Source organism: Rhagoletis zephyria, unplaced genomic scaffold, assembly GCF_001687245.7.
Source record: "Rhagoletis zephyria isolate East Lansing unplaced genomic scaffold, Rhagoletis_zephyria_1.1 Rzeph_scaffold_00165, whole genome shotgun sequence".
Lineage (NCBI taxonomy): Eukaryota > Metazoa > Arthropoda > Insecta > Diptera > Tephritidae > Rhagoletis > Rhagoletis zephyria.
This window is the reverse complement of record NW_016157249.1, coordinates 41170-64832: the sequence shown is the minus strand read 5'-3', so window position 1 is coordinate 64832 and position 23663 is coordinate 41170. Positions and strand designations below refer to the sequence as shown.

General features: G+C 37.7%; 3 protein-coding genes and 1 long non-coding RNA gene across 4 annotated transcripts in view; all 4 read right to left on the bottom strand.

The window, feature by feature from the left end:
* The window catches only part of LOC108355632 (uncharacterized), an 8290-nt gene extending 4979 nt beyond the window's left edge, over nt 1-3311 (bottom strand). Inside the window, exons 1-2 of the long non-coding RNA XR_001846558.1 lie at nt 2630-3311; nt 1730-1734 (exon numbers count right to left, since the gene is read on the bottom strand). This is a non-coding gene — a long non-coding RNA (uncharacterized LOC108355632). The remainder of the gene's footprint in view (nt 1-1729; nt 1735-2629) is intronic.
* Nucleotides 1-23663, bottom strand: part of bur (GMP synthase burgundy) — a 411333-nt gene that overhangs the window by 351551 nt on the left and 36119 nt on the right. The gene's annotated exons all lie outside the window — the stretch shown is intronic.
* On the bottom strand, nt 17641-20654 carry LOC108355611 (uncharacterized). Its single transcript, XM_017606767.1, has 2 exons — nt 19966-20654; nt 17641-19913 (listed from the first exon to the last, which is right to left on the bottom strand). Exons 1-2 carry the CDS (start codon nt 20644-20646, stop codon nt 19884-19886), a joined length of 711 nt encoding a protein of 236 aa, XP_017462256.1. The 5' UTR covers nt 20647-20654; the 3' UTR covers nt 17641-19883.
* On the bottom strand, nt 17641-21679 carry LOC108355601 (uncharacterized). The gene is made up of 2 exons (XM_017606757.1): nt 18354-21679; nt 17641-18288 (listed from the first exon to the last, which is right to left on the bottom strand). Exon 1 carries the CDS (start codon nt 21654-21656, stop codon nt 20664-20666), a length of 993 nt encoding a protein of 330 aa, XP_017462246.1. The 5' UTR covers nt 21657-21679; the 3' UTR covers nt 17641-18288; nt 18354-20663.

Below are 23663 nucleotides of genomic sequence, written 5' to 3'. Positions count from 1 at the left end.
GCGTGCATTGGTGTTAAACAAGTAATTTTTAGCAAAAAAAAACCGACTTAAAATATATATATATATATGTATATATATTTCATGATCCAATAATCGGTTCTAAACCATATTAGTATGGGACCACCTCTGAGACACTACCTTTCTATTGCAAAAATAATTATCGAAATCGGTTTGACGTGGTCCAAAGTTATGCGGTAACATACATAAAAAAAAAAACAAAAAAAAATATTCCGACGAACTGATAACCTCCTCCTTTTTTGGAAGTCGGTTAAAAAGAGCGCGTGCACTCTAGTCAAAACATGACCATACAAATTAATTTCCTTCATTTGCATTTGGACTTCTTTCTACATAATTTGGGTCAGTTCAGTGATGAGTAAGGCGAACACTTTCACCAAGAAATAGCTGCAATTAAAAAACGTCTCGGAGGAAAAAATACAATAACAATAATAATAAGGCCGACAACCGTGCCAAGTTTGGGGGAATTGGTGGAGCAGTTACAGAGATATACAGATGTAATCATAAGTGCGCGTGGCTACGCCCATTTCCAAAAATTTTTATTATTATTATTCGTCTCAAAATCATTTAAATATCAATTTTGTGTGAATAAGCTTCACTAGTTACCAAAATATCAGTTTTCGTATTTCTGAAAACTACCGTTATATGGGAGGTAGGCGTGGTTATTGTCCGATTTTGCCCATTTTACCATCCGTCCTACGCTGAAAGTAAGTACACATACCAAGTTTCGTTAAAATATTTTAAATTTTACTCGAGTTATGGTGTGCACAGACGGACGGTCGGACAGACAGACAGTCATCGCTTAATCGATTTCTTTTTTTCATTCTGATCATTAACCGACTTCTAAAAAAGGAGGTTATCAGTTCGTCGGAATATATTTTTTTTATGTATGTTACCGCATAACTTTGGACCACGTCAACCGATTTCGATAATTCTTTGCATCGGAAAGGTAGTGTCTCAGAGGTGTCCCATACCAATCTTGTTTATATCCGATCATTGGATCACGGCTTTTTTTGCTGAAAATTACTTGTTTATGTATACATTTGTCAATATCTATCTCGATTCCTTTTGGCTGTTACAAACAACCGTTATGTGAATAAAGTTATAATACCCTTGTGCACAAGTGCACTTGGGTAAAAAAGTGATTTCAGAATATTGCTGATCACTACAACGAGAAACTGTTGATGCTGAATGAAGAAAAAAACGGTCAAGAAAACATTAATGAGGAGTATAGTCAAAAATAATATTTTTTCAAAATTTTTTTTTTCATAAAAAGTTTAAAAACCCAGTAAACTTTCATCCGAAAATAAACACTAGTTTTTTCATTATTAAATTTGGTTTTACAATCAATTTGGGACTAGTATGGTTTTGTTATAAAATAGTGCGTAAAAACCTCACCAAAATTTAAAAGGCGAAAAAAGTAAAAAAAAATATAAAAAATGTGTTTGCTGGGTTCATACTAGGAATGCCAAAATATGAGAAAAATTGTTATCCCGATTCGGGGATTTCGGGATATTTTTTCAGTAATCCCGGGATTTATCCCCTTTCGCGATATTTTTTGCTTCCTTATTCGGGTTATAGCTATATGGTCTCTATTCGAGTTCAAATTCCACAGATTGGTTGAATTTTTCCCATTCTGCGAAATCTCACAAAAACTGTTTGTTTGTGATAGGGTTATTGTGGATATTACAGGGAAGTGATCGCTGTGATAAACATCTTCTAAAACGTTCCATGTGATAAATGGAAGTAAATATGGTGTGCAGCATGTGATATCTAAGTGTGTTAAAGTACCATGTGTTGATAAATGCGGGGGCCTACCGTCATTCAAAATGCATAGTTCCGCTTCATTTATAACGTTTTCAAGTATTTGACCGCGAGAGTTGGACAATGGAGAGCGATATAAGATTTTTATGGGAAGTGTCACGCCTCCGTTTCCAATACCTACCACTTTTCACCGTAAGCACGGTATTTACAATTTATGCAACCAAGTTTCAGTTCCCCTACATAATTGGTCTTATATATGAGTGGAAATTCGCGATGTGGTCACTCGATTTTTTACAATGACGAAAAAATCTTTAATATGAATTGGAATAGGTAGTCTTAAACATCCTCTAAAGGGTTTATGGAGTCGTTTTTGGAAAACATTTTTTATTTTTATTTTATTTGCAACTAAAAAATATAGTTAATTTTTCTTTTTACACTAATTACACAAAAACTATAAAATCAAATGACTTGAAATTTTCAGGGTTTGCTGAGAAATTAATGAACTTTGAGAAAATAAAATGTTCAATGCCGGCAAATATTATTTTTTAATTTTTTTTAACAGTTGTTAAAAACAAGTGGTTTTTGTAAATGTTCTCAATTGCTTAAAAACAATATTTTTACTTTTTTATGCTTCTTATGTAAATTGTATCCAAATCGTGAAAAAAAATCTTTGGGATCTTATTTGAGTTTGAAAATATTCGAAGTTTTGTCGCGCGACTCACATCTCACCTCACGACATCAGCGACATCGCACACCCCTCCTGAACGATAAGCTTGTTTTTGCCAACAAAAAATAAAAAAAAGTTAATTGGCGTATAGTTGTTTTATTGAATATATCAAACATTAATTACATTCTTACATATACTTTCCTTGTAGCGCTCTTACACGATATGTATTTGCATATGTAAATGCTACTTTTCTGGTGCGTTCTAATATATGGTACATACGAGTAGATACAAAGAAGTAGCATTTACATGTGCTAATACACGTCATGTAAGAGTGCTGTTAACAAATAATCACATTTTATCTAAAAATTAATAATACAACTCATGAAATGAAATTAATTGTGTATTCGTGTTTATCTTCAGACTTAAAATATCGGTCCACAAATTTAGTCACATCTTAGAGAACTTCATGGAGTGTGCTTACATCATCTGCCGAAAAAATTTTGCCGACAATTGTTTTATCATCTAAAGGTTGATAAAAGTGGTACTGGCGCGTGTTTTTGAGAGTCGTCGCTTTTTCGAAACGAGAACGAAGTTTTCGCGCATGCAAGTCGTGTTCTTTTTCTGTACAGAAATCGAAACTGATTTTTTGAAAGAAAGTTTGGCCCACTCAAAAAGCTGTAGCGGAGACGTAATGTGATCGCCATCTACACGCTGCATGCTTACTTCTTTTGCGCGTCTCTTAACAGTCCACCCAATCCCGTCGCATGCCCCCTTGCCATGAGCAGTTGCGAAAAAATTCCATCAACCTCAATACCGAAATCTTTTTTATGATTAAGAATATTCAGGGCTATCACAGAATCCATCGTAGCTTCGATTTTCGTGAAATCTACGAAAGTGCTATCACGGAATCCGAATGGCTACGAACGTAAATTCGAAATTCGTAGTGAGCCTTCATTGAATCCGTTCGTAATGAAGATTCGTACAGATATTCTACGACGAGATTATGCTGTCGGAACAAAATTTAAAATCATTCAGTCTTAAAAATAGTGGACGAAAGCTGTATTATTTTTAATATTAAATATTTATTATACTCCAAATTTGTTATAGTTTGATATAATTCCATATATTTGTGTAAACGTACACGTAAAATACCAATGCTATACATACATACATATGTATGTACATACACGCATTCATCTGGTAGACGCTATTTAATGAATTAATATTTTGCATGAATCGAGGAAATAATAGTTTAGCAACAATTTATTAGGAAATAAACCTAATTACTTTAATATCATAAAAATTAATTTAAAAAAAAAAATTTTTTCTATTTAAAACAATAAAATCTACTAAAAATAAACTTAAAAAAAATATATTTATTAAAAAAATAAACAAAAGCTAAATAAAAAAATAAACAAATCTCCACTGCCCCACGACTCGGACTCGAACTCGGCTCTCTCAATTGGCAGTCTAGTGCCTTGCAAACTCTCCCATTGCGCCTGATTGGGCAGCGTGAGCAAAATGACATACATAAATGTCTGTTGTTTCCTTTGCACTAACTGATTTCGAATCAGCATTCGAAGCTGGCAACGATATTTTCGAGTTCACTCGGATTCAGTGATAGCAATTTTTTCGTATTCGTAGCGGGCATTTGAATTCGTAGATTTTCTACGATGGATTCCGTGATAGCCCTGATTAATAAAGTTGAATTTATTTTTATATTGCGCTCCACAGCCATCCGAGAAATAAATTATTATTTTTTATATTTTCCGCGCCAAATTTTGATCTTAAGTGTTTGACGAGTTTAGAATTAAACAAATGTACTGACTCGTGCACCAACTTTTCAGATAAGACAACAAAACTCAAATGCTTTTGTATTCCATTTTCGCGGTAATACGTAACGTAAGGATGAAGAGTGGCTTGTTTGTTCGCCCAGTGGTGAGATTGAATTGCGTTTTGTACGTGAAACGTATAATTCTCAGCGAAATCCAAACATACTATAAATTCGTTCTCACCGTGTCTTTCATTTTGTTGAAATATGCAGATTGTGATTTAGCCAAAAAATCATGCTTCAGTAAAATAGGCAATTCAGTTATAAACGTTTTCAGAAACTCTTTTGTGAAGTGTGATAATTCGATANAACGTGAAACGTAAAATTCTCAGCGAAATCCAAACATACTATAAATTCGTTCTCACCGTGTCTTTCATTTTGTTGAAATATGCAGATTGTGATTTAGCCAAAAAATCATGCTTCAGTAAAATAGGCAATTCAGTTATAAACGTTTTCAGAAACTCTTTTGTGAAGTGTGATAATTCGATAATCTCGCATCTGTAAAAAAATATTATCAAATAATATATATTTTTTTTTCAAATTTTTTTGCATAAAATTCACTAGATTTTACTAAAAGTACTTCATAAAATGCAGACCTGTCGGTAGTGGTCCAGTGGCTGAAAGTTATGTTTTTCACATCATGCTCCTTAAAACAACCTCACAAATTTTCGATAACAGCATCTGTTCCAGGGCAGATTTCACAATCAGAGAAATAACATTTTGCTGTCGGGTTTCCGCAAACTGAATCTTTTATTAAATCACGGCGAGCTTGCATGAAATCAACTCCTTTTTTTTCAAAGTTTTCTTAATTGCTTGTACTTTTAAATTCATATTCTCATGAATTTTGCAGACACAGACGTTGTGCGAGCCATTATGGTTTGGCAAAATACACTCTTTGGGGCGAAGTTTACGAAATTTAGAAAGACAAATTTTCGTTTCAGGAAATTGTGCTTCAAACTTTTTGTGCAAATCACATAGATTTAATAACAACAATCTTTTTTGCACTTTCACACGTTCACCATCGTCACGAATAGACTTACAGTCATGAATTCCGGGCATAACTCTACTAACATCTTCGGTTAAATAGAAGTTTTTTACTTTTTCGATTGTCGACAAAGGAAGTTTGTGGTGGCAAAGTTGTCAAAACTTCGATTTTCTCCTTTCTTGTCGTTCGCTTTAAAAGAGCATTTCTGATCCCATCGACATACACTTTCTCATGTTTTTCATCATCGTTCTGTCGATTATTTGTTAATTTGGAAATCTTACGATTTATCGTGAGGCGTTCTTCTTGAGACAGTTGGGAAACGCGTTTTTTTTTGTATTGGTGGTTCGCCAAATTCTTGTAAAACATCATTAATTTTCCAAGCATCATCCACTTCACTGCAATAAAAAGTTGGATCTGATTTTTCGTTATCGTGGTTGAAAAATCATTCTTGCTTTTCTATATCAATATCCACAGTTGACACACTTTTTTCCGGAATATCATTAATTGCTTTCTCAAGACTGTTAACTTTTCTTCGACAAGAATCGCACATGTGTAATCCAATGAAGTTTTTAAATTTCTCTTTGCACTTTTTACCAATAAGAAATAAATTCTTCGTGACAAATTTATGATTTTTTTTCTTGTGCGGATTGCAGCACAAAGTTGCTCGAACCACTTTCCAGTTTTCGCGATCACTTAATTGTTATTATATACAAAAACTTAAAAAGTATTGAAGACCGAAATTTTCGTGACGACCGAACCATCAAAAAACAAACGAATGTGACTAAGCATGTTGAAAAGTAGAACGATGCGTATACGCGCGCCGGTGCCTCGGAGACGGCAGCGAACGTGTCGAGACGCGAAAATGTGATTATTTGTTAACAGCACTCTTACACGACGTGTATTTGCATATGTGTGTTTCCATACAGCAGTACGCGACATTGGTACGCTTATAGAGTAACGTAAATCTATCAAAAATAGAAGTTACTGAAAAAAAAGATTACGGTTATGTTGCAACCAAAGGGTACTATGTTTGAGAAAAAAATAAGCAGCCTCGAAACTTTGGTGTGGAAAATATCCGTTCAAAACCAGGTGATAACGTACGCGACAAAAAAAGAAGTGGTTTTAAGGCACATATACATATATGCGAAAGTCTGCGAATCATGAGAGTTTTTCTTTTCTTTAAAAATTCCTAAACTAAGCTAAATAATGTACCTTTACAATCCTTCCATTTTTTGATAAAAATTATCTCTGGATAGTTTTTATTAAAAAAAATTATAATAACGTCCGCGACATAACGTTCGCGACAGATTTTTCCCCCATACAATATTTTTACTAGTAACACATACTAAATTAAATTTTTTCAGTTCTCTCCACCGTTTCGCGTTTTCAAAACCTTTTTTCCGCCATCTGAATTAAAGTTATAAAGCCGTTTGAATTCATTTGCTTGCATTTTCGGTTTACATTTTCATGGAAACACGCATATATGCGAAAGTCTGCGAATCATGGGAGTTTTTCTTTTCTTTAAAAATTCCTAAACTAAGCTAAATAATGTACCTTTACAATCCTTTCATATTTTAAGAGAAATTATCTCTGGCTAGTTTTATATTAAAAAAAAACAATAACGTACGCGACATAACGTACGCGAAAATTTTTCTCATAAGTAATAAAATGTATTTATTGAGAACTCTTCCCGCCACCGTTTCATTGTTTTACAACTATTCTAAATAATTTAAATGGAAAATTTGCAATTAACATTGGTTTTGATGTATTTGATTGAAATTTTCGTACTTACAATAACGTATGCGACAAACTTTAGAGGGTAATAAAATTTGTTTTACTTCGGTTGGAAAGAAAATTTTACTGTATATCTTTAACTGGAAGAATTCTCGCTTAAGAATTGTAATCTGCATTACCTGCGACTGCCAATATACAAATGACATAGACAAACAATGTTTTTGCATAACGTACGCGACATTAGAATACTATCAAAAGGAAATCAAAAAATTACCGTTAACCGAGCTTTAACTTCTCCTTTTTCTCATTTTTATAGTTAGTTGTTATTGCAAATTTGATTTTAAGATGTAATTGTAATGTTTCAAATCTCTTAATTTAGTTAATAGAAAAGAGAAAATAGTTCATTTCATTAGAGAAAACTGAGTCGAAGAGACACTCAGTTTTACTCTTCAATTTTTGAGTTTTAAAATTGCAATAAGCTGAAATACTTCTATAATATAAAAATTCGAGTATTTTACTCTTATTAATTCGTCTTAAAAACCCTTTTCAGTTGTTTTTATTTTTTCAGTCCTGGTTGACATTTTCATGGAAACACCCATATGTAAATGCTACTTTTTTGTATCTACTCGTATGTACCATATATTTATTAGAACGCACCAGAAAAGTAGCATTTACATATGCAAATACATATCGGAGCGCTACAAGGAAAGTATATGTAAGAATGTAATTAATGTTTGATATATTCAAAAAAAAAAACAACTATACGCCAATTAACTTTTTTATTTTTTGTTGGCAAGAACAAGCTTATCGTTGAGGAGGGGTGTGCGATGTCGCGATGTCGTGAGGTGAGATGTGAGTCGCGCGACAGAACTTCGAATATTTTCAAACTCAAATAAGATCCCAAAGATTTTTTTTCACGATTTGAATACAATTTACATAAGAAGCATAAAAGAGTAAAAATTTTGTTTTTAAGCAATTGAGAACATTTACAAAAACCACTTGTTTTTAACAACTGTTAAAAAAAAAATAATAAAATAATATTTGCCGGCATTGAACATTTTATTTTCTCAAACTTCATTAATTTCTCAGCAAACCCTGAAAGTTTCATGTCATTTGATTTAATAGTTTTTGTGTAATTAATGTAAAAAGAAAAATTAACTATATTTTTTAGTTGCAAATAAAATAAAAATAAAAAATGTTTTCCAAAAACGACTCCGTAAACCCTTTAGAGGATGTTTAAGACTACCTATTCCAATTCATATTAAAGATTTTTTCGTCATTGTAAAAAATCGAGTGACCACTTGGCGAATTTCCACTCATATATATTGGTTTTCGCACTTTAGTATGTACATATGTAGGGGTATATACAGGGTGTCCCAGAAGTAACCTGCCAAACTTGAGGATAAGGCAGGTGGGGTGGTGAGCTCTCTAATAAACAAAAAAAATTCAGGTAAAAGTCTCACCGTTTTTGAAATATTTAAAACTTTTTGAATTAAAGAAAAATCGTGCCTTTTCATGTATTTTCTTTAACTGCATCTACAAACAAGGCTATACTTAGTAAATTTTGTATGCAATATACTTCCAGATAGTTGCTTCTCCATATTCAAATGCAATGTAGTTAAAATATATTAAGGAACCATCATAAAATTATGACTATTTTGGGATCTTTAACTTTTTGATATTTTCTTCCCCAACTTTGACCACCTCTGGTGAAAAAAAATGTACTGAGCTATAACTTTACATTACATAAAAAAATTGCTCATTTAATAAATATTTCAGAAATGTGCCACTCTTACTATTTCGAATAGAATAAAAAAAAGTTATAGGCGCTTTTATGCTTAAAAGAACTGAGACACGCTAGAATGTATTTAATAGATTTAAATTTAAGTTGCTCTTGTTACCGACCAATGACATGCTAAATAGTACAAAGGTACATTATTGCCTGCTCCTGACATTATTTTATGTTACTTACCGGGATTCGGACTAGAGTCAATAACAAGAGCTTTGTCTATCAATATTTTTTGTGAAGGATGGGTTCACGTGAAATAAAACATACATGAGTTGTTTGCAGAAAAATTTATTCATTTATTGATAAAATATGCTCAAATTGGCGACCTTCTACTCTAATACAAGGTCGGCACCTTTTAAGAAAAGACGCTTTTAGAGATCTTAAACTCAATTGGGCTATCTCAGCAGCAGCTCCATTTATTTGTTCCCGCAAATGCTCTTCGTTTTGAATTGTTTTTGAATAAATTTTGTCCTTAAGACAGCCCCAGTAGAAAAAATCTAATGGANATACGATTACGAATGTGTACATGAGCAGACAGTCCACTTTAATATTGTTGAAATGGCTCTAAAAGCTTAAACAGACGGCAGCGTTGATCCGGACAGTGCTGCCGTCTGTTTATGCTTTAAGTCTGTCTAACCAGGGTGCAGACAATAACCGGTGTTGAGACAGTTTCTCAACGAACCGAAAGAGCCCCGATTTTCTTAGAATTTGGAACAAAAAACTACGCCAGCTGGATGTGAATTCAAGTTTTATTTTGCATAGTTTCAATAGATGTAACTATACATATATGTACGTTAAAATTCCTGTTATGGATATAAACTTAAATTAAATCAATTTGCGAAATATGCATACTTTAAGGTAGGGATTCCCAAATCAGCACATATGTGTCGCGGGCGACTGTGCGTGCAAAGCTTTGCACAGCGGTGCTAGGCAAGCGCGGAAGCAAAAAGTTATCGGAAGGGGAAAACGAAGTCAACAGAATAGTGAGATTGAATGTGTGTGACAGTAATGGAAAATGAGTGTGCATTGTGCTATTTTCGGCCCTTTCGGAAGCAGCCGGCACCTTCAGCACAATCGATTGATTTTCGGCACTATTTTTGCGTAACCAATGCAAATAATAAATATTTCTTTCGGATCCGCAATTAAAAATATATTTTTTACATTTAATCGTATGTGCTTAAACTGATAAATGATATAAACATAGAAACGCAAGCAGAAGAATCTCGCTTCAACATTCTGCATATGCGCTTTACATTTTTGTTTAAACAAATTTGTCGAAATTTCACATCTAAAGCGAATATTAAATATCATTTAATATACACTTTAGATTTAAATAATCATTTTTAGTTGTGGGCGAGTCCGAGATGTTAAATGATCGAGATAGTACATTCAATTCGCGTAGATTTTTGAGAACTTTTTTCGTTGAAGGTGTTGCACTTTTTCTTCCATACTGAAATTTTTGTACATCCAATTTGTATAAAGAAAATGCAAAAAAATATTAAAAATCAACATGAATTCTGAACAACCTCAACAACAAAGTTATTATAAATGGATAAAAGAGACATCTTTTTGGATTTAGTAATAAGTTTTGACATTTTAATAGCATTTCAAGTGCTAATCAAAACTTTACGACACTCACATATTGACAAGATTTGACCATTTATCTTAATATTATGTATTTTTTTTAATAAAAATACAGTTTATACTTAAAAAAAAAGCCGTACAAATCCCAGGTTCAATCTTTTTGCAACATGAAAAGAAACCGACACACTTTCGTAAAAATTTCGAGCTTTTTAAAAAATTACCTATATCGTCAACAAAAAAAAAATAAAAAATTGCCAAAAATCAGCGGTAAGTCCCAACAACTTTAATCTTGCAATTTACTATACAAAAATTTAGAACCTCGAAATTTTTACGAAAGCTTGTAGATTTTTTTAATGTTGCACAAAGTATTAAACTTGGATTTATGCAGATTTGTTAAAGAACAAATTACATTTTTATAAAAAGATAAATAAAATTGAAAAAAATAATAAAATAAATAGTAAAATCTTATCAATATGTGAGTGCCGTAAAGTTATTATATTAAAGAAAATCTCTTGTTTTAATTTACGAAGACATTGATTCTATATGAAGCTATATGAAGCAAATACGAAATATAGGTATATCCATTTACTTAATTGTAAACGGATTAAGAATCAAAGTGCTAGAAGAGATTTGAGCGATTGGTACAAAAAGTATTTTTGATGTTGAAATTGTACTTAAAATCGGCAAATTGGAGGTTTTTACTTTTTAAAATTAATTGTACTGAAAAAAGTACAATTGTACTTAAAATATCAACACTGTTTCACTGGCGTGACAAAGTACTTGCTGCAGCTATGCCTGATTTGACCGTACCCAATTTTTTACCGATAATAACTCATGCGAGGGATTTGGGTATTGGGCATTTTACAAGCCTATTAGGAAATATACAAATCTGTGTTCGTATAGAATAGTAGCTTATGTCGGAAGACTGGCTTTAGTATAATGACCCATTCGCAGCATACGATTGCGAAAGACTCACAGGCGCCGAGTCGTTGAAGAACTCTTGGAAAATAAACGTAAAAGAGGCAGTTGCGATGCTAGCAAGTCAATATTCGTATAAAGTCTCATAAAAACATTCCTTGTGGTTTAAAGAATATAGGAAATGGTACATTTTACTAAAGCCAGCCTCCCGACATAAGCTACTATTTCATACGAACACAAATATATTCGCCTACAAATAATGTTGAGTATTTTAATTAAGTCCTAAGATAAGTTTGTGAATCTTATCAGTGTTCTATGTAATAACCAAAAATCAATCCCCTCGCCAATTAGAACTTTTGCTTTAAAAGAAAAATATACATAGCGGGTTTACTCAATACTTGGTCTGACATCACTGTTTGAGCGTTGATGTGCTCAGCTCACTGTTGCCAAGGTCGTGCATTTTACGCTAATTTAGTGCTTTTGGGAAACCAAAAAGCCAAAATAATTGGAATTCAATGCTTGGTGCGTTATTTAGTGTTGCTTTTTTAATTTAAGCACACCGAATGCACAGGTACATATGTATGTATGTATGTATACACTATACACTAATATTCTACATTAAGATGGAATTCATTTACTGAATAAAATGTGAGGAATAGGTACATTAAAAATGTTTTGCGTGGTTATAAATGTATTGAAATTAATTTATTAATAAAAACGTGAGGAAATGGATATGTATATACACTTTTTACTGAATCAAAAAAATTATTAAACATGATTGATTTGAGATGACAAGCCTTTTTGCCACCTTGTAGAGACTAAGCGAAGAGCAACTATATGCCTTGACTTCAATATGAACAGTAAACTTTATTTCTAAAAACAGTAATTCATTTGTCTCTTAAACCTACTTACATTTGTCATACATATATACATATTTGCTAACGTTTCTTATTTTGCCGCAGATCGGTTCACTTTATAGGTATATAAATTCATATGTACATTTTAACCTCTCTTATACTTATTTGCAAATAGAACCGTTTTTCCCCCGAAGGGTAAAAAACGGATATTTAGGTTTTAGCCGTAGCTTAAACCACATTTGAGATTACCCCTTTCAATGTTCACTGAGCAACCCTGCACCCTGGTGCATGACTGCGGTAGTTGTCTAGGCGTTGTTGTAACAACCCTGTGTTTGTCTTTGTTTGACAGGACGGGCAGCGTGGGCGGCAAGTGACCTTCTTATATCAGTACCTTGAATTGACCCAGTCGGCAAGGCAATGAAAGTGTGTGGTTTAAGCTACGGCTAAAACCTAAATATCCGTTTTTTACCCTTCGGGGGAAAAACGGTTCTATTTAGGTGTTTGAGCCTTCGCTTAAACCACATTTGAGATGTGTTTATTATCTGCCGACTGCGCGGACTGCAGCGTACTGTGACTATGAATGAAACCAAGTTCTTTGTATATATTTAATTTTTACAATACTCCCTTTTAATGAAATGTGTTACCTTAAATTAGGTTTACAATAACGGCGTGAAAGACTTGGCCAACTTGTTTTTACTGCACGGGTTAGCCTTAGCTATTTCTTTAAAATAATGGTTGAAAAATGTATTCTTAGATCTCCAGTTTCCTCTTTGCAGCACTTCATCTATATTACTGCTATTTGTGATCCAGAGGTCCGTTGCTACTGCAGCCCTAAAGCTTCCCGCGGACGCAGAAATTCCTGCCTCTTTGAAGAGGGTTCTTATCCACCCTGCAATGACCGAACGTGATGCGCATTTCGCCGAACCCCTTGTAGTAATAAACAAATTATCTACATTTTTTCTGCGGTCTGCCGACAGAGCAATTAGTGTTCTCACCCAGAAAACTAAATCAAGCATTAAATCTTCATTTTCAGTTTCCTTTTGAAGCAGCCAGCCAGACTGCTGATAGAATGATGAGTCTGTCTTAGAACCGAACTTAGGCCAAAAGATAAGGGAGTCCCCCTTGTCCTCAAAAGCTCCGTCATTTATAGTCAATAGTGTTAAGTCATGTACTCTTCTACCAGATGCCAGTAGCAATAGGATGGAAGTGTGTCTAGACACGGCAAATATACTATTTTTATTAACTTCATAAGTGCGTAAATAATTAATCAAATCTTCTATTTCCCAGGTAATTGGCTTCTTAGTAGACGGATTAGCGGCGAATATGCCTCTTAGAACTCTTTTTATTAGCGGATGAGATGAGAGTTCTTCCGAGCGAAGAGGGTTTGAAAAATTTACAACCACAGACCTGTTAAGTGCTATCGATTTTGGAGCTAGTTGTATAGTCTCGTAAAGATGGCACAGGTACTTCGCCACTGAGTGTGCCTCTGGATTATCCACCAAAACTTTATTTTTGCGAGCCCAGTTACACCATCTTGACCATGCCTGCCGGTAGGTCTTAAGTGTCGACTCTCTCCATGATGATTCCAGAAGCTTTACCTCTGCGCTACTCCAACCTTCTATAAGCTTTTCCCAGCCCGAACCTTCCAAACCGCCAACTTTAAGTTGTCTACACCCGGTGGAGGCCGATTTGTCTGCAGGTCGATCAAATTCTCTGTTAGGTTTGGTATGTGAAAAGGCTTGTCCACTACTATTCGTCGAAGAGCAGGAATCCAGAAAGCTTTGTCCCATACTGGCGCCACAAGTAGATAACAGCCCTTTGACTTTTGCAAGTGCTGAAGTACCCGTGGAATGAGCGCCGGTGGAGGAAAAATCCAACCTAGCTTGCTTTTCCACCGCCTGCTGAAAGCGTCGGTAAATTGGCTTTGGGGATCCGTCGCATCCTCGCTTACATATGCATCCACAACCGCAGATCTTTTTGACGCAAAGAGATCTATCTCCGGTGTGCCGAAAAGTTGAAAGATCATTGATAAGCATTCTTTTCTGAGGTGCCATTCTGGAAGAGCTTTTGCCCTCGATAAACCATCCGCTATTCCGTTGTATTGGCCTGGAATGTGACGGGCAATCAGAAAACAGTTTTTCCTCTCGCACAGGAGGTGAATTTTCCTCGAAATTTCTAGAAGACTCATTGACTTGGTGCCCCCTTGCTTCATGATGTATGCTACGCTCGTTCGATTGTCTGTTTGCAGCATCACTGTTTTCCCAAATATCATGGAGCCCGAACGTTGTAGTACCTCGTATACAGTCCATAGCTCCTTCATGTTGCTGTGCCACTTTTGTTGAGGTCGAGTCCAATTGCCCCATAAGTGATGACTGTTCACAACTGCACCCCAACCTGTGTCTGCAGCGTCTGTTGTGATAAAAACGGAAGGATCTGGGTAGTGTATCGACGTCGACCGGTGAGCGTTCTCTAACCACCATGTCAATTCCCTCCGCGCGGCTTCTGGTATGACTGCTTTCCGATGCGGATTTTTTTGAGGTAGTCGACGTAACGATATTTGCAAAGCCCGGCAGTGAAGACGACCGAGAGGTACAACAAAAGACGCAAAATTCAGTTTTCCCAGAATAATCTTGGCATCTTTCCAGCTCCATTGACTTTTCTCTAAGAGATTCAGCAACGAGCTTTTCAGTTGCGCCACCTTTGCCGATGAAAGACGCTTTGTGTTTTTTATTGTATTCCAAGTTACTCCCAAATACTCCAATTCTGTTGTTGCGACCACAGACGATTTTTCTTGGTTTATTTGCCATCCTAAGTCGTTTAGAAATTTTTTCGCAAAATGAGCTTGTTGAATCAGAGTTTGAGAGTCCTGATGGATGAACAAAGAGTCGTCTAAGTAGACTAGAACTCGAAGACCTTTTTGTCTCAATTGATGTGCGACCCAGTTTGTTGTTTTTGCAAAAGCTGAGGGTGCGCTTGCTAGGCCAAAAGGTAGGCATGTCATTTCGTATGTTGTGCCTTGATACGTCATCGACAGATAACGCCGATGTTTCTTGTATATCGGTATATGGAAATAAGCTTGTGATATATCCACCTTCAGCATAAAATCCCCGCTATGCAGATGGGAAGGGATCTTCTGGATGTTTATCAAATGAAATTTCGGGATAATTATATACTCGTTTAGCCGCTTTAAGTTGAAAATAGGTCGGTTTGTTTTCTTTGTTAAAAACATGGTGGAAAGGAAACCTGTCCGTTGAGTGCTTGGTTGTATGGCTTTTGAGTCCAATAATTTCTGTATTTCTACCGTCATTTCCGGGGACTCTTTCGTTTGAAATCTTATTGTATTTGGAATTGAAAATCTTGTTAGTGGAGGTTTTCTGCTGAAAGGGATCCTGTATCCTTTTATAATATTCAGTAGAGCTTGCGGTGCCTCCTCCCAAAATTTTGCGAAGTCTGCTAGGCGGCCCGCTAGAAAGGAGTCACTTCTTCTCTCCCCCCCCATTATTTTTACGCTTGAAGTTTGAGTTGGAGTTTTCCGCCTTCTTTCCACCAAATTTTTCTTTGTATTTACCACTTCTGGCCGGGTTAGAGTAATTTTGGGTTTTGTTTCTATCCCTTCCAAACCGGCGTTCGCGAACTTGAGATCTCCGAAAGGAACTATTGATTCGAACTTGCTTCTGTTTCTTAATTTCAGGAAAAAATTGTTGCATCCCTCCATGCTCTTTTATTGCTTCAGAGAAACGTCTTTCTTCGAATAAATGCGTATCAGATGGTGGAATGTCATTAAAAACCTGCGCGAATGTCTTGTTTCGGGGTGAGTAAATTTCTCTTCTCTCTTGCAGGACCTCTGCTCGTCGGCCGCATACATATTGCAAAAGGGAGTCTGAGATTCTTTTAAAATTCGAATCCGTGGCAACAAATTCTTTCCCAACTAATTTTTTCGCTTCCTCTGGAAGATTATTTAGCAGATTTTGAAACGCAATACGCTGCTGAATTAGCCCATTTGATACGGCCGCTAGTGTCAAATCAAATCTTTCTAAAAGTGACACTGACTTCCATTTTGGCGTTATTTCTGCCAAAAGACTATTAACTTTCAAGGAGCTAAAAACCGGAAATGCCTGAAACTGTTTTTGAGATTCCGCGTATCGGATGTTATGCCAACTATCTTGGCATAGTCGCTGACATTCTACTCCGTACTTAACAGCTATCGGATCTGCTTTCGCAATTCGCGGTTCTTGCTCAGACGTTGATGGAGCGAAATCGAACTCTACGCGGTCATCAAAACCTTCCGTGTTACTATCTTGAGGGGTGAGCAGATTTAGGTGCCCTTCCGGCTCCATAGCGACTCGGGTGTGCTTGCCCCCACTACTTAACCTCTCTGAAAGAAATTCTGATTCTTCATCTGTAGCGCTGTCGGATGGCGGATCCAAATAGTCCCCGTAGCGTACTGGACTTTGTTGAGAATTGCGCTGATTATTTAAAATTTTCTTAATGTTTTCTCCGTGGTCAGATTGAATACTTATGAGTTTGTTAAACAACAACATTTGCTGGTTGAGCACACTTGCCAGCAGCTGGTTATCGCTACAAACTTTTGATGTGGAACTCTTCGATCCCGGAGAGTTACGAGAAGCTGGAGAACATTCGGAACCACCAGACGTGAGCTCGGAACACCGATCACGATAAGAGTCGGAGCGATGACGCTTCGCCTCCTCTGTACCTAACGTATTTGCCTCCCCCCCCTCTTCCTCGAAAGGGGCCTTTGGCTACCAAGCAAATCGGAAGCAGTGTCTGTACCTTTGGTTACCCTCAGTCTGAGGGATTTTACCGTGTTCATAAACACGTCGTAAGAATGGGCATGCACTTTCTGCATGATACTGTGTGGTGAATACAACAGAGCCCTTCCCAAGGGCCATCTAAGTATAACGTTACGAATATTTGTAAATGCCCGATCTGAAAGTACATCAGCCTGCTGAAAAGCCCTTGCTATATCCACCATTGGAATAGCAAATCTTATTTTAGATTCGACCTCTTTGTCTATGTGCTCGCCATTCAACAACTCTGTAAACGAGTAGTTAAGAACTTTCCACTCTCTCCAGCCCTCGGGGTAGTAGTGATCTAAAGTAGAAACGATCGATTTAAATGCATGCTCGTTTTCCATCTGATGTGGCAGACGTGCCAGTTCATCCATTGTAACTAATTCCGGTGTACTCATCTGTAAGTATGCACAACACGTTTAGTTACTCAAATGCCATCAAAGTGATGTGCTCATCTTGTCGAAGAACGCTCCGAATAGGAGGCATGTTTCAACTCGTCGCTGGACCAAGGGTACCGAGCGGTAATATGCCGGCGCAAGGCTTTGAGCGCCAAGCGGGCTTCACATGTTCATAAGAACAAAAACTTACCTTATTTTATTCCGTGCTATGTTGTTACCCAAGTGAGCGTTGAAAGCGTACTGATATAAGAAGGTCACTTGCCGCCCACGCTGCCCGTCCTGTCAAACAAAGACAAACACAGGGTTGTTACAACAACGCCTAGACAACTACCGCAGTCATGCACCAGGGTGCAGGGTTGCTCAGTGAACATTGAAAGGGGTAATCTCAAATGTGGTTTAAGCGAAGGCTCAAACACCTAAATACATACATATTGCTACATACGCACATTGAACATAAGAATACACATGTACATATGCACATACATACTAGAACATAGCAATGAGGGACCAGCAGCAACGAATGAGTTGATAAGAAAGATAACAAAAAGCTGACCTAGCGGATATCCTTAACCCTTGGGTGAACATCATGGCATGCGATTTAGTGAATCTTAACATCCTCCCCCGTTGAAGGTTTCAAACCTTCAACACTGTCAATAGGTAGGAGTGCGATCTTGTTTACGGCTCGCTTTACGATAATACCATTACCCCTTGCTGAATATTTGGTACACTTGCACGCCACTTGTTTCGCTCTTGCAGTATCGTGAGGTAATATGTGCTCCATTTTCTCCAAAATGTTTGCTGCATAGAGGACAAACGCTGCCATCGATCTAGTCGACTAATATCCAGATGCGTAACGTCTGGCTCTGCAAAACTGGTGAATGGCCCTCCAATTAAGAAATGGGCTGGTGTCAGTACTTCCAAATCATCAGGATTTTCTGAAATTGGACAGAGCGGTCGTGAATTAATTATGGCGCATACCTGGCAAACCAGAGTACGTAACTCTTCGAATGTGAGCGTTGAGAGTCCAACAACTCGATGAAAATGATTTTTTGCAGCCTTCACCGCAGCTTCCCATAGACCTCCAAAATGGGGCAATCGCGGGGAAATAAATCGCCATTCAATGCCATCATCAACACATTGTCTTTGAACAGCTTGAATGTGAGGGGTAGACCAAAATAAGTTTTTTAGCTCAGCTAGCTCATTTCTAGGCCCAATAAAGTTTGTGGCATTATCTGACCAAATTACGCTCGGCCTTCCACGCGTTGAGATGAATCTCTTGAGAGAAGCTATAAAAGATGCTGTAGATAAGTCACATACCAATTCCAAGTGGGTGGCCTTTGTTGTAAAGCAAATAAAAACACAAACGTAGCACTTGATTGGACCTCTGTTTCGTACTTCGGATTTGTAATAGAAAGGCCCGCAGAAGTCGATGCCTGTTGTAGAAAATGTTTTTCCCGGCAGTACTCTGTGCTGAGACAAATCACCCATGATGGGTTCGACGATTTTGGGTTTAAGACGAAAGCACTTTAAACATTTATTTACGACACTGCTAACTGTCTTTCGCCCACCAATTGGCCAAAATTGCAATCGTATTGAAGCTATTAAACTTTGCGGTCCAGCGTGCATGAATTTTTCATGATAGTATTGAATTATTGCAATTGCAATCGGATGTCGCTCTGGCAAAATTATCGGGTGACGTGCATCATAATCTAGCATAGCATTTTCTAGCCGACCACCAACCCTTATGAGCCCAAATTCGTCCATGAACGGATTAAGTGAATACATTGTACTAGATGATTCAAGTTGTTCCAACCTTTAATGCCTTATATTCCTTGGGGAAATATTTCTGTTGAATGAGGCGCAATAAAAGTTGAGTTCCACCTTTGATATCTTGAGGCGTGAGCGCGCCTGATGGTCTATGCCCTTTGGGATCTTTTCTTAACCCAAATCTTGAGACATAAGCAAATACTCGCTGCATCGTGCTGAATGTATTTAAATACCTGCAGTTGAGTGAAATGTCTTCAAGGTGCGTTGTTGCGGCTAAAGCGATGCGTCGTCGTTCTGGTAACTCGGTGAGAAAGCCAGGCGCTGTAGGCCAACCTGTTTGATTACCGAGTAGAAAAGAGGGGCCGTTCTTCCAGAGCGTTGAGTTAAGAAGCTGCTTCGGTGATGCTCCTCGCGACAAGACGTCAGCTGGATTCATAGCGATCGGGACATGAAGCCAAACCATTCCGTGACTTAGTGTTTGTATACGGCTTACCCTGTTTGAAACAAATATGTTAAAGTTCGAAGATTCTTCTCGTAGCCACGATAAAACTACGGTTGAATCCGACCAACAATGGATGGCACAGTTAAATTCTTGTGCCTGCTTGACCGCTTCTAATAACTCTGCTAATAACAATGCCGCGCACAACTCAAGCTTCGGCACAGAGAGTCTTAAGTGGCGCTACTCGAGATTTTGCGCACAACAAGTGAGTCTTAACTACGTCATTATGCTGGGCTCGTGCATACACGCATGCACCATAAGCGGCTAAACTAGCATAGCAAAATCCATGGAGCTCTAAATAAGAATTTGGAATTAATACAAATCGCGGAAACTGGAAGTTAGATACCAATTCCAGTTCAGCACAGAATTGAGTCCAAACTGTATGTAAGTGCTGTGGTAAACTTTCATCCCAATGTATATGTTGTTTCCACATGGTTTGAATGAAGATTTTTGCCTGAGTTATAACTGGAGCGATGAGTCCTAATGGATCGTAAAATCCAGAAATTATGGACAATGCGATACGCTTAGTTACGTGATTGTTATTTCTCAGGCGAGCGAGTGCGAACGAAAATATGAAGTTGTCTGTTTTAGGATCCCAGACTAAGCCAAGAGTTTTTGTAACATGCGTACCATCGTGAAACTGCAAAAGTGGCTCACAATCAGAATCAGGTACTGCGACGAGAGCTTCAGGAGCATCAGAGCACCATTTTCGAAGTAGAAAATTACCTCTCCGCAGCAACTGTGCTGTCTGACGCTGAATTTCCACGACTTCTTCCACGGAGTCTACACCAGTGATGAGGTCGTCGACATAAAAGTTTCTACGCCCGATAAGCAAGCCAAGAGGAAAATCTGCTTCTTCATCTATTGCCAATTGATGCATGGGTCGAGTCGCTAGAAATGCAGCAGGCCTGGTACCATACGTGACTGTGTCTAGCGTGTATACCTTTAGATCTCCTTCAGGGTCATCCCGCCACAAAATACATTGTAAGTACTTGTCAGGCTCCAAAACTCGTACGCAGCGATACATCTTACAGATGTCACCCGTCAAAGGCGAAAACCCAAAAGTGTAAAGAAGAGCTTTGGCTGAATCGTTGGACCAACCATAAGCACGTCATTTAAAGAATAACCAGATGTTGATTTTGCGGAGCCATCCAACACAACTCTCAACTTTGTTGTTGTGCTATCCGTCTTGTGGATACAATGATGGGGCAGGAAGAATGCACGAGTTGTTGGCTCCAAGTTCGCAGGAGACATGTGCTTGAGTTCGGCGTATTCCTTCATGAAGGACGAATACTGTTTTTTAACGTCTTGTTTGTGCTGCAGCCCTCGTTCCAAACTCATGAAGCGCTGTTTGGCTAGTAAGTATGAATCACCAAGAGCTTGGACGTTTTGCTTTAATGGAAGCCGCACAGCATATTCCCCAGAATCGAGTCGAATATGATTTTGTTGGAAATGAAGCTCGCGATCAATTTCCTCTTGCATTTGTGTGGGTGGAGCTGAGCAGGCTTCAACTTCCCAAAACTGCTTAATGAGATCGTCTAAACCGGCTTCTTCCTCCTCTAAGTCTGAGCGAACTGCAACCAAGGAGGATGACTTATGGAAATGAAGTCCTCCACCAGAAGCGACCCATCCTAATCTGGTTTTTTTTAGTATAGGTAAGTTATTGGCCAACCTAATTTGGCCGATACACATTAGATCAAAAAATAACGATGCTCCCAACAAGACGTCAATACGTTGCGACTTGAAAAAGAGTGGGTCGGCAAGCTTAATATTATTCGGAATGTTCCATGAGTCTGTGTTGAGATCGAAATTGTGCAGAGGATCGGTGATCGTGTTGGTGACGATGGCTTCAAACGAGAGAACGCAATCATCGCTGTGTGATTTTGCGATGATATCAACAGCCCTTTCGGCTATGAAATTAGATTCCCCAACCCCAGAGATTGATGTGCTTACCTTTTTGTCTCCAGACTCAATTGATTTGCAAGGCGCCCGGTAACAAAGTTCACCTGAGAACCTGAGTCTAGAAGTGCTCGACATGGGATGTAACAACCCGTGCGATTTTTGACGAGGATGATTACACTTGCCAGTAGCACGAAATTTTCAGAAGATGCAGCAGTTGCTACTTGTTGTGTTCTTGTCGACACTGATTGAGTGCTCGCCACATCTGTGTTGTTGCGATGGCTTCCTGATGCGGACTGCTCAGGCACAGGCATGTGGAGCAGCGAATGGTGCTTCGAAAAGCACTACCGACAATGACCTGACTTACACTTGTTTAACGTGTGGCCCCGACGTAGGCAATTCAGGCACAATTGTAGACGTTTTGCTTCCTTGTACCGTGAAGCAGGGTATAACTTTCCGAATTGGGTACAGTTGTATATCAAATACCCAACAGTGCCACAAAATAAGCATGAGCTTGACGAAACTACGAGTGAATGGCGGAAGATTTCTTTAATATGCGATTAGAAATTAAGCATTTTATTGCCGAAGCGGTTCTTGAGAAGATCCAGTGCTTTATCGTAGTTTGTCTCGCTTGGCTCCAAGGAACGGATCGTATCAAGCGCAGCACCCCTTAAGTTCGCAAGTAAGTGTTGGAACTTTTCTATTTTGCTTAACTCAGTGCAGTTGTTGATCACAGAGTTGAACATCGCGATGAAATCTGGCCAATCGGTGTAAGCACCATCAAAACGAGGAATTTTCAACTCGGGAATCCTGTTGCGTTGCGAGATGATAAGGGAAGGAGATGCATCGTCGATTGCGAATGGCCGTTCTGTTGATGAGTGGTAATTGCAGGCTTTACGCTGATTGAGCTCACGTGTTAACTTCCCCTTGACGTCCATGTGCACCTTTGCGAACGCCCAGCTAACTTCATTAGCCAGTTCATTGGGTTCTTCGGCCTCAAGACTGTACTGAGCGCCATCAAAGCTGACTCAAAGGCGCTCAACCCACTCCAAATGCATCGATATACCTATCTCGTCTATGTTTTTTAGCGAGTCTGCTGATAACTGCTGGTTGATGTCCTTCAGTTGCTTCAAAAGGGAAACGGTCCTCTTTTTGTTGAGCGATTCCGGCCCAACTTGGCCATCCTCAGAAGCTGCATCTTCAGAAGGCATGCTGAATTGATTATTCAAATTAAATCAAGCTGAATGGATGAAATTAATATTATTCGACGAGTTGAACGTGTATTATCACGTCGGGGTCACCAATGATTTGAGATGGCAAGCCTTTTTGCCGCCTTGTAGAGACTAAGCGAAGAGCAACTATATGCCTTGACTTCAATATGAACAGTAAACATTATTTCTAAAAACAGTAATTCATTTGTCTCTTAAACCTTCTTACATTTGTCATACATATATACATATTTGCTAACGTTTCTTATTTTGCCGCAGATCGGTTCACTTTGTAGGTATATAAATCCATATGTACATTTTAACATCTCTTATACTTATTTGCAAATACATACATATTGCTACTTACGCACATGGAACATAAGAATACATATGTACATATGCACATACATACTAGAACATAGCAATGAGGGACCAGCAGCAACGAATGAGCTGATAAGAAAGATAACACAGAGCTGACCTTAACCCTTGGGTGAACATCATGGCATGCGATTTAGTGCATCTTAACAATGATAATAAAAACTTTGCGCTTTTGTTTTGGAAAAATTGGCTTTTTCTGGTGGCCTGATGGCTGATGCTCAGTTCTCGCAAAAGTACACATACATACATACACGCATTTTTACTTGAAAATAAGTGTGTAGTGGTTAATATGTATACGTTGCCATCTCCGTACAGCTCACTTTATTTATTTATTTATTACAGTCATTTGACCTATATACATTACAATTATGTATATACATTTGAATTATGTATTGCAATATATAATAAAGGTAAAGTTAAAATTAACAAGTGCTACTTTGGGCTGAGTAGGCAATTGAGAAGTAAAGTCCTCTCTCGTCGTACAAAGATCACACTCTATAAGTCACTCATCATGCCTGTGCTGGTGTATGGCGCGGAGGCATGGACAATGAAAGCATCT

Coding starts and splice junctions, on each gene's coding strand:
- LOC108355611 (XM_017606767.1), bottom strand. CDS start 20,646: ATGTATCGCTGCGTACGAGTTTTGGAGCCTGACAAGTACTTACAATGT. Junction 19,914..19,965: donor TCTGTGCTGAACTGGAATTG/GTATCTAACTTC, acceptor ATTCTTATTTAG/AGCTCCATGGATTTTGCTAT.
- LOC108355601 (XM_017606757.1), bottom strand. CDS start 21,656: ATGTCGAGCACTTCTAGACTCAGGTTCTCAGGTGAACTTTGTTACCGG.